General features: G+C 57.5%; 2 protein-coding genes across 5 annotated transcripts; both read right to left on the bottom strand.

Moving 5' to 3' along the window:
* Window positions 1-530: 530 nt before the first annotated feature.
* Window positions 531-4,700, bottom strand: BCL7B (BAF chromatin remodeling complex subunit BCL7B). Of its 3 annotated transcripts, none has more exons than XM_040082829.2 (6): window positions 4,567-4,700; window positions 4,188-4,263; window positions 3,369-3,465; window positions 2,216-2,401; window positions 1,932-2,011; window positions 531-1,540 (listed from the first exon to the last, which is right to left on the bottom strand). In XM_040082829.2, the coding sequence occupies exons 1-6, from the start codon at window positions 4,656-4,658 to the stop codon at window positions 1,448-1,450; spliced, it is 624 nt and encodes a 207-aa protein (XP_039938763.1). In that variant the 5' UTR covers window positions 4,659-4,700; the 3' UTR covers window positions 531-1,447. The 3 variants fall into 3 exon arrangements, with proteins under 3 accessions (XP_039938763.1, XP_039938764.1, XP_039938765.1); XM_040082830.2 differs by having other exon boundaries at window positions 2,216-2,386; XM_040082831.2 differs by having other exon boundaries at window positions 4,599-4,680.
* A 560-nt stretch (window positions 4,701-5,260) lies between these two features.
* Window positions 5,261-10,340, bottom strand: TBL2 (transducin beta like 2). Of its 2 annotated transcripts, XM_040082811.2 has the most exons (7): window positions 10,179-10,340; window positions 9,973-10,097; window positions 9,510-9,694; window positions 8,764-8,915; window positions 7,554-7,680; window positions 6,792-6,944; window positions 5,261-5,810 (listed from the first exon to the last, which is right to left on the bottom strand). In XM_040082811.2, the coding sequence occupies exons 1-7, from the start codon at window positions 10,309-10,311 to the stop codon at window positions 5,354-5,356; spliced, it is 1,332 nt and encodes a 443-aa protein (XP_039938745.1). In that variant the 5' UTR covers window positions 10,312-10,340; the 3' UTR covers window positions 5,261-5,353. The 2 variants fall into 2 exon arrangements, with proteins under 2 accessions (XP_039938745.1, XP_039938746.1); XM_040082812.2 differs by lacking the exon at window positions 9,973-10,097 and having other exon boundaries at window positions 10,179-10,311.
* Window positions 10,341-10,596: the final 256 nt, after the last annotated feature.

Raw genomic sequence — 10,596 nt, 5'->3', positions numbered from 1 at the left:
TCTGAGCAGGCTGGTGCGGAGGCCGCGGATTAATAATGGGAATTGCTGGGACGCTCTGGCACTGCCCAAAGTACCTTCCCGCTTCCCGCAGCTGCGGCCAATTTCTCCCGGCTCCCGCGAACCCTGACGTCGAGGAACTTCGCGCCGCGGGCAGAGCCCCCTGGGTGGGCGGGGGCGGGGGCGGCTGCGGAGCGAGCAGAGCCCAGGGCCGGGGTCGCGGTCGGAGCTGCTGCACAGGGCGGAGAGGCCGCCCCGAGCTCCTCTTCCCTTCCACCCGCCCAGAGCCGCCCCGGCTCGGACTCAGGGTCGTCCCCCGCCCGCTCTGGACAGCGCCGGCCACCGGCAGGGAGTAAAGTGTGGAGAACCGGAGCCCGACGCTGACCGAACTTCCCGGGGAATCGGGCTCCGGGCCCGCTCTGTAGGCGCGACAGGTGGCGAGTGCCGGCACCGGGCCCCGTTTAGCAGAAACTTCTCTTCCCGCACCCCCACTCCCCACCCGGTCCTGCGCGGCCGACATCGTGCTCTGCATCTATATTTCAAACAGTTTAATTTTAAAAATATTCTATTCAGTGCTAAAATAACTTTCCACTTCCACGCGCGGCCGCAACTCCAGCTTCAACAGGCTCGATCGCGGACTCGGCGGGACATGCAGTGGCAGCGGGGGGAGAGTGGGTCTGGGGGAGCGGGGGGGCAGCGGGTATTGGGGAGCGTCAGAGCCCCAGGACAAGAGCGCTTCCCGGGGCCTCCAGCACCCTGTCGCTTCCTTCCCCATCCCGGGGACAGCGGGTAACTAGGCCGGGGCAAGGCTACCCAGCACAGGGCAGCGGTTCCCCCTGCTCTGCCGGCTTCCGGGGGACTGCAGATTCCATCCGGCTGGAGCCATGCCCCGTGGCAGAGCCGAGGCCGGTCAGTACCTGCCTCCCGGGAAGAGAAAGCGCTCCCCTCTCTCCCAGCATGAATGGCTTAAACTAGCAGCGTATTGCACAGCGTCCCAGTGGGTCCCTGCCGGCCTCCCCTCACTGCCCCCACACCCACCAACACCACCACCTGTTCCCACAACCGAATGGACACATCACCTGGAGCAGGTAGAATGTGACTCTCCTGTTCCCAGCACCCACGGGAAGGGCAGGCAGGGGAGCCGCAAGCAGGCAAACCGCATCTGCCAGTGTCCTGGGGACCATGGAGAGCAGGAGAACCCCCCCACACATGCAGCCCACCTAACAGACCCCCAGCTCTAGGGCAGGGAGCAGGGAGAGAGGGAGCCAATAAATAGAGGCAAATTTGCAGGTACTGGCAGCAGCCCCATCCGTTTGGCAGGGCAGGGCACACTTGATGCGAGTGGTGGGAGCCCCAACACTGGGGAAGGGGCAGACTAGAGGGAAGCGCTGGTCCTGGGGGGGGCCAGGCAGCTCTGCAAGGGGCTGGCGAAGGTGCCGGATCAGGCGGGTTAGCTCTCCGAGGCCGTGTGGCACACAGAGTTCTGGTCAGCACAAAATCTCTTCAGAGGTGGCGCACCAGAGTCCTCCTCCTCTTCAGTTACCTGCAAGAGCCAGAGGTCACAGGCAGTGACACTGAGCTATGCAGATCTAGACAAGGCTGCGTCACATCATGGGGACATCCTGGGCTGTCACCTATGCACAGACCCCAGGGCACCAGGAATAGGAACCCACTCCAGCTCTGGAGCCTGCCAGAATAATTGTTTTCCCACACCCCCACATCCTTCCCTCACACTTCAACACTTCATCTAAACCAGGGGATAAAGACCAAAGCTCAGGAAACCAGGAAGTTCCGGGAGCTCCCAGGGGCACTTTGGAACTGCAGAATAAGTCCATCCACCAAGTTGTTTCTGCTACAAAAACCAGCAACAAGGGTCAAAGGGCCAATCTGGGTCCATGCACATTTAGAGGTTGTTTCAATCCCCCTTCCCTTACCTGAGTCTCAAGGGGGACTGGTTCTTCCTTTGTAAGAGTGGGAGGCTCATCTGCCACTTCTGAGGAAGGCAGGGAGGGCTCTGGGAAGAACAGGTGGGTCAACAAAAATGCAGACCAGCACCCAGCTCAGTGCTGAGCCAGGACAGAACAGCTAGCAAAAGAAGTCCCCAATGCCCTATCAGCTTCCAGCAGTGCCAAAGCCACCCACCAGATCCCCAACAGCCCTGGAGGGGCCCTCTCTGAGACCACCCATCTGCCTCGTCCCTTCCCAGCCCAGCACCCACCTTCCAGGGTCTCCTGCCCCAGGGTGGGAGGCTGCGAGTCATCCGTGCGGAAGTCAGACGTGTGGGCAGGACTCATGGACTCGCTCTGCTGGGGACTGGGGCTGGAGTTGGGGCTGCTGTCCACCTTGAGCTGATACACATCAGACAGGGAGCTCTGGTTGCTGTTCTCATCTGCAGAAACAGCACCTGGTGAAGAAGAGGACCTTGACCCAGGAGCACAGGCAGCCCAGGGCAGCACTGCAAGCTGGGGTCTTGTCAAGAAGGCAGAGCACAGTCAGAGAGTAATGGGATTCACTGTTCCCCATCAGCCCAAGGGCTGTCAGGCACAGGATTGTCCTCCAGAACACAGTGGGAATCATTTACACAACTGGCCGTGGGAAAGGGAATATTCCTGCCCTGGGAATGAGAATGAGCACTGCCAAATCCCACATCTGAAGATTGGGAGAGCCCTGGGCATCCAAGGGCAGGAGTCACCGGCCAGGGTTTTGTTCCTCCTCTGTGAATCAAGACCAGGATTAATGCTCAGCACAACCCCCAATGAGGAGGCAGGTCTGGCATACACCTTCCCAAACTGCAGATCTGCAACATGACCCCACCACATCTCCTGGAAGTGCCAGAACATTCCCGATTTTCCCTAGCCACACATAGAGTGGGGGCTGGGCAGATGTGTACACTCTACTTCAGCAATGAGTCTGACATTGCTGGAGCCTCTTCTCCTGGCTGTACCACACTGCCCAGACCAAGAGCAAGGCCAGGGACATCCTCTGCCCCTTCACCCTAAGGTCCATAGAAGTAACTGTTGGAAAAGCAAGCTTGGCTTCAGGTGGCTACTGTCCTCTCCCCAGCAGAAACTGGAAAGAGGGGAGCAGGAAACCCCACTCCTCCAGTTGGCTGTGAAGCTTCCCACAGAGGATACCAGAAACAGCACATTAAGACCCTCTCTCAGCAAAAAATGAACAGTTTGGACAGGGACAATCCACAAGTGGATCAGCCAAACTCCACAGCTCATTTCCATAGCTCTCCATTCCATGCCAGTGCTCAGAGGCAAGCACTGCTCTTCCCCATACAGGCAGCACACAGAACCACCAACGTCCCAGCCGCTGTACAGCCTTGGAGTCTTTCCCCACATTGAAGAGAATTCAGCCAGACTCACCTTGGAACTCCAGAAGGAGGGAGGAGTTGGCAGAGGTGTCAGCTGGGAAGCCATTGGGTTCTCGGGCTGTGCTGCTACTCGATTTGGATTTCTCTTTCTTGAGGAGAGAAAGAAAAGCACAAACACAATGTCAGAGGAACACATGCTGCTCCAGAGGAGACATTCCTCTTTCTGTCTCCAGAAGCCCAAAGGGATGTGCTTAAGTTGGCCTTTTCCCTTGGCTTTGGGGGCACATTCCTAAGTGAGAGGCAAAACTCCATTTATGAAGGGACTGGGAATCAGGAAAGAGAGGAGGAGCTGATGCTTGTCAAGGAATGACACCTAGTAAAGCAAGTCCTTGGAGAAATCAGGCAGAGAGTTTTAGGGGGAGTGAGAGGGGGCTCAAGGGAGCTCAGGGGGCTTGGCAGGGGCTTGATAGTTTGGGGGGGCTCAGGTCGGCTGAAGGGGCTCTTTGGGGCTGGGGGGTGACTCAAGAGGTATTGACAAGGGCTCATGGGGTTTCAGAAGGGACTCAGTGGTGTTCAGGGGTCAGCTTGGGGAAGGATCAGGGGGGACTCAGAGGACTGCAATAGGGCAGGAGGGGCTCGGTGGGACGTCAAAGGTGCTCAGCAAGGCTGGGAGGGCTCAGGTGCTGGCTCGAGGAGGGCTCGGGGTCGACTCGGAGGGGGTTCGGTGACGTTCGGTGGAGCAGGAGGGCTCGGAGGTGGCTCGGGAGCTTCGGTGGTCGGTGGGGCTGCGGGAGGCTCAGAGCTCAGCTTAAGGGAGGGTTGGCTGGCTGTGGGCGGTGACTCCCGGCTCGTCTCCACGCGCGGTACCCACCTCTTTACTGTCTGCCACTGGCACCCACTTGAATATCCGCAGGGACGTGTCGCCCACCGTCACCCACTTCTTCTCCCTGCGGGACACAACGCTGACGGGCCGGACTGGGCCTGGGGCGCCATGGCAACAAAACCCTGCCACTCTGCCACGCTCCGGTTGGCCCAGATGAGCGTCAGTTCAGCACCCCCCGCCCCCCGCACTGTGATTGGCTGAACCGACCGTCCATCAAGGGCGCTTCCGTCCCCGCCTCGCTCCCATTGGCCGCCGCCCCCCCGCCCACACCTGCTGGTTGGGCGCGCACTCCCGGGTCGCACCCCGCTGCGTGGTGATTGGCTGCGCGCGGGCGGCGGGGCCCTCCCCCCCGCGGGCCCGCCCTCACCATCTGCGGACGCGCTCGATGGCTGCCATCACCTTCTTGATGTCATCCTTGGCGCGGCTGCGGGTCTCGGCCCGCACCGAGCGCCCCGACATGGCGCGCGCAGCCCCGCAGCACCGACCCCGCCGCACCCGCCGCCGCACCCAGCCCCGCGCACGCGCCCTGCGCGGCCCGCCCGCGCGCTGCGTGGTCTGCGTCACCACGCCCGACACGCCCCGGCTGCTGCGCCTGCGCAGGCGTCCACGCCCCCACAACGCGTACGGGAAACGACGTGCGAGCGAAGCGAGGGTACGCCGCCATCTTCCTTCGGTGCAAGTCTGACCCCACGCCACCGCGAGATCACCCTGAGAACCCGGGCCGGCGGAATGGGGCCACCCTAAGTCCGCTGCATCATTACAGCACTGACCCGTCCCCTGCAGCAGAATTCCCACCCTTTAGCATTAAAGATTGAGCTTTGGCAGCTCCCCTGGAGAGAAAACAAAAGCCAAAACCAACAACAACAACCACCAGAAAACCTACCCTAAATCCACTTAATTCCCGTTTCTAAGCTCAGGAAAACTCGTAGGTGCCACCTTAGCAATCACTTCCATAGGACATTGATAATCCAAGCCCAGAGAGAAAACAATGCAAGAGTGCGACACTGGGAGACCCCACTGTCCCCAGCCCTGTCCCGCCCATCACAGAGCACACAAGGAAGGACCCAGGTACTCTTTTATTACCGCTGTTCACAGTTACTAAAAAGAAACATTCACAAAGGCGGAGTGCAGCTGCCTCTGGCTGTACGAGTAGCTTAGTGCTTCTTGCCATAGATGGCAGCCAATGCTTTGCGAGCGCTGGAGATCTGCTGCTCCAGCCTCTCCTGTGTGGCTTTGTTCCCAGTTTTTTTCAGCATGGCCTCCATCTCCTCCACCACTGCGCGATGCCCAGCAGCGTTGTGGAAGACATGGATAATGCGGTCTCCACAGGACACAATGTAGCGGCCAGTGGTGTCAAAGGCAAGGTCAGTGATACTGTGGCTGTGCACGCCAAGAAAACGCTCCTCCTCCTCTCCACGCCGTGTGTTGTACACCACAATGTCTGTTCTGCCTGCCACAGCGACTGTGCGGCCGTCAGGGGACAGGGCAATGCGGCATGGCTCTGGCACTCCACACTGTCCTGTCAGAAGAAGGTATGGATCCTGCTGCTTCTTGTACTCCACATCTGTGTCCCAGAATTTCCATGTGCTGTCCTTTGACACGGTTGCCATCCTGCAGCCAAGAGAGAGCACGGTAAGTGTGTAGAAAAGGGGCGGCACCTCTTACCCTGCCCTGAATTCCTGAATCAGGAATCCTCTGCGGAGAGAGAGCTCTTGGGAAGGGTGAGACTGTACACACATACAGTCTGTGTTCTCTTTGCAAAGCAAAAAACCCTTCCACTAGACCAGGCTGCTCCAAGCCTCTTCCAACACAGCCTTGAACACTTCCAGGGAAGGGGTAATCACATCTTCTCTGGGCAACCTGTGTCAGGGCCCCACCACCCTCACAACCAAGGCTTTCTTCCTAATATCCCATCTAACTCACTCTCTGTCAGCCTGAAACCATTCCCCCTTATCTTGTTTCTCCAGGCCCCTGTAAATAGTTGCGCTCCCCTCTTTCTTGTCAGCTCCCTTCAAGTCCTAGAAGGCCACAATTACATAACCTAAAGTCTTCTCTTTTCCAAGCTGAGCAATTCCAATTCTCTCAGCCTATCCTCATAGCAGAGCTGTTCCATCCCTCTGATCATCTTGGTGCTTCCTCTAGACTCACTCCAGTAGCCCCATGTCCTTCCTGTGCTGGGACCCCAGAGCTGGAGGCAGCTCTGCAGTTAGGGGTCTCACCTGAGTGGGGCATAATTCCCCTCTCCCTTGCTACTCACACTATGGGATCAACCCAGGGGTGTTTTTGGGCTGGGTCATGTCCAGCTGTCACCCACCAGCACCCCCAGGCTGCTCTCAATCTGTTCATCCCCAGCCTGGATTGACACTGGGGGTTGCCCTGATCCAGGTGCAGCATCAGCACTTAGTCTTGTTAAACCACAGGAGATTCCTGTGAGCAGGGAATACATAAGTACATAAGTGGCATGAGCCACACTTGGCTCCCCAGGGAAGTGTTTTACCACCACCCCACAGCTCAGTGGTGCAGCTGGTGAACCCTGGAAGAGATGAGCTTACGTGTCCTAAGGGTAACTCAGAGTGGGTAACACACACATACCTCCTTGAGTCATTGGAGAAGGAAAAGGATTGTACACCAGCAGTGTGGCCTTTCAGCTCAAAAGCCCTGGTTACCTCCCTGAAGTCTCCGTTCTTGCTAAAACACACCTCCCACACCTTCACATCGGGGGTAAAGCCACAGGATGCCACAAACCTGCGTGAAGGAACAAGCAAGAGACACAGGTTGCCTCTTACAGAGGACCTGAGCAAGGCAGGGCCACAGCTCTGCAAGCCTGTCCTGACTCCAGCACTCAAGTCTCATCAGCTGAATTTCCACTTTTCCTGAAACCTGGCTGGTAAAGGGAACACACCAGAACAAGTCAGGAGTGAGAAACTCTCTGGTCACAGTAAAAGAGCTAAATGCTTCTGATCCCCAAACTCCTCACACCAGGAGCAAGGCAAATCAACCCACAGCAGCAAGTGCAGTTCTCCCAGAAATAAGTCCTTTACTTTTATATTTAACCTTTAAGAGGTCACAGACAAGTTCAAAATGCTGTTTTCTTTGCATAGGCCATTTGCTCTGTCCCACCTCTGCTACCTGAGGCCAAAACTGTTCTCAGGTTACCAGAACAGTAGTGCTGAGGCAGGATGGCAACACAGGAGTGCCTGAACCCACATCAGCTCCATCTCCTGGAGAGCCAAAATACCTTTTTCAACTGGGGAACTCTCAGAAAATTGCATTACAATAACAACTAACTGCCGATTGTCTGAACTAATGCTGTCCTGTGCAAAAGAGCAGCCTGGAGTCCTGCCTGTCACTCACCTCCCACAGGGTGACACTGTGGCATAGGCATTGTTCATCTGGTTGGTGTTTAAGCTGGCCAGGACTTCTCCCTTTGGGCTCCAGATCAGGATGGTGGTGTCATTGGAAGCTGTCATGATAAACCTCCCTGGGGAAAAAAAAGGCAAAGATCCTGAGAGGCCCCAGACCTAACATTGCCACAGACTCAATGAAGCCCCAGGACAACCTTTCCCTGCAGCTGGAGAAAACCAGTAGCAGCATCAAAATCCAAGGAATGTCAGTCTCCTGGGACAGAATAAAAAGCAGTAGCAAAAGACTCAGCTCCTGGTTATGTGTCAGTACTCCCCCGGCTCCCAAGCAGGCAGCAGACACTGTGAACCCATGTGTGCCATGTATTCAGGACCCTAAGCCCCACCCACAAACAGAGCTGGGAGCCCCACATGCAGCCCCACTGGGCTGTGCCACAAACAGGAACAAAGCTTACTCCACTTGATCTGCATGCCCAAAATCAGCTCCAGGATAAGCACCATTCAAGGTGTGGATTGCAGGCAGGCAACTGAATCCCAGTCATACCACCATGATCCATGACTTCTGGTTGTGCCCATGCTGGACTCCTGCTTGTTCCCACTTCCCCTTTGCCACCTCAGCCCAGGCAGGGAGTTGCCTGTTTACTTTCCAGCTACTTGTTGCAGTTTAAGTTTTCACTTTCACAGCTCCAGCCTCAGTTAGTATTTTCCCTGCTCTCCTATTACAGAGGTGAACTCACATCCACATCCATCTGCTTCCAGCTGCCACTGATGCATTAATCCATCAAGCCCTCACCACTAAAAGGTAATTTCCACCCACCCACCCCACCTCTGTTTTAGATGATCCCAAAAGTCCACGACAGACCATATGAACTCACTAGAGAGATTTCTGACTGGTTAAAGAGAGACTGGAGGCCCAGAGAACAGCGATCCTTCTCAATATTGAGACCAGACCTCTTTGCAACAGCATATCTGAAAATGTAAATTAAGAGACTGTGCATATCGGGGAGCTGGTTACAGGGACATAACTGGCATGAAAACAACACCTTTTGGTTCAGTTGGTAGCAAACTGAGTAAAAAAAACCCTAAGAGACTACAGAGTTCAGTACAGCCCTGAGAATGCCAAAAATGCCAACACACTGAATCCAGTAGCTTCACAAGGAAATCAAAACTGATGTGGAGAGGCGAGCAGCTCACTTCCATACCTGTCTCTGCAATCCCTATGTTAATGACAGGAGCCTTGTGCTTCTTTGGGAAGTCCCCAGAAGTTGCAGTGAAGGTGAAACTGCCATCATCTTTCTTGGCCATCTTGTAGACACGAATAGTCTCAGCATTGGCCAGCCAGACAATGAAAGCCCTGTGGAGGGACAGGCTTTGAACCCCAGCTCAGCCCAGGTCACTCGGGCACCTGGGAAGGATACACTGGCAGGTAAAATATTTACAAGGGCACGAAGTTCTCTCTGTGTTGGCTCAACTACAACACTGAATGAAAAAGAATGGAATTTATTATCCACACCAGGAAACAAGATCCCTTCCTCTCTTTTTAAAAGAGACCACTTCAAAAAGCCAAAACACACTTTTCCACCAAATTTCCCACCCAGCAAGAGCTCCCCTGACCACCGGAGAGACTCAGCAGCACATTCCAGCTGGCAGTGACCTCAACAGGTACCTTCCATGGGTGCAGCAAGCTGGGCACTGGGATATTTGCCCTGAAAACCCCATTAACCCACAAGGAGCTGGACTAGATGACCTCCAGAGGTCCCCTCCATCTCGTACTGTGATTAAGTGCCACCTGCTTTCAGGAAAGGCTACGGATTAGTGATATTGTGATAACCTAGTGAGATGCCACCTCCACCCATCCCAGAGCAACACCCCTGATCCCACCACAGCTTGGCCGTGAGACTGGCGGCTCTGCAGGACATCCTGGTGCCAGCACAAAGTCCCTCCATACCGTGAGTCGGGGCTGAGGCGTACAAGCTCGGCGTGGTCCAGCTCCACGTTGGCACGCAGGCAGCGGTGCTCCCGCCCCGCCAGGTCCCGGGTGCTCCACAGCCGCACTGTGCGGTCCTCAGAGCATGACGCCAGGTACTTGCCGTTGCTGCTGAAGTCCAGGCAGGTGACCGGGCTGCTGTGGCCCTGTAGACAGAGAGTGGTCATGGAGGACGCGGGGAGGGGAAGGAGGGGGGTGGGGGTTAGTGGGAGGGAAGGCGCACTGGGACACCTACACTGGTGGGGAACGTGGGGGAAGGGGGTCACCGGCACAGGCGGGACGCCAGCATCGAGAGCGACACCTGCACGGACCCCGACAGGACAGCGGCACCGGGGGGACACCGGCCATCGAGGGGGACCACCGATACCGAGGAGCACACTGGCATCAGCACCGGGGAGGCACCGGCCCCAGGCACACGCGATACCTTGAGGGCAGCGACCAGCAGCCGGTGTGTGAAGCTGTGCTGCTGCGGCTTCTCCCTGCGAGCCCTAGCAGCTGGCTTCGCCTTCCGCGGCTCCTCCGGCCTGGCGTGCCCGTTCGCCCTGGGTCCTGCGGGAGCAGAGGGGTCGCTGGGTCCGGTTCAGCTACGCTCCGCGCTGCCCGGCGCCCCACCCTCCGCACGGTACTCACCGTCCTGAGGGGCGGTCGGGGTCTCCCGCGGAGCAAAGCGTCTCAGCGCGACCGCCAGCAGCAGGACGAGGAGGATGACGACGATGAGAGCGCCCGGCAACCCGGACCCACCCAGCGCCGTCGCTGCCTCCATATTCCCGCCGCCGCGTCAACGAGCGGTACCGGGGGGGGGGGGGGGGGGGCGGAACTTCCGTGTGCGCATACGCGGCCCCAGTGATCCGCTCAGGGCGGCCCCTGGCGGTGGTACTGCACTCCCCCGCCCCGGCTGTCCGCCCCTCAGCTACGGACACCCCCAGACACCCTCCTAGCCCCTGTTCTCAGCCCATGCCTCCCACAAAGCCCCGTCAACCCCCCAGACCCTCTTCTAACACATCCCCCCCAGCACCTGACCACCCGTGTCTTCCACATAGCCCAGGCT

This window comes from Hirundo rustica, chromosome 19 (genome assembly GCF_015227805.2).
Source record: "Hirundo rustica isolate bHirRus1 chromosome 19, bHirRus1.pri.v3, whole genome shotgun sequence".
NCBI lineage: Eukaryota > Metazoa > Chordata > Aves > Passeriformes > Hirundinidae > Hirundo > Hirundo rustica.
This window is presented reverse-complemented; position numbering and strand designations above follow the sequence as displayed.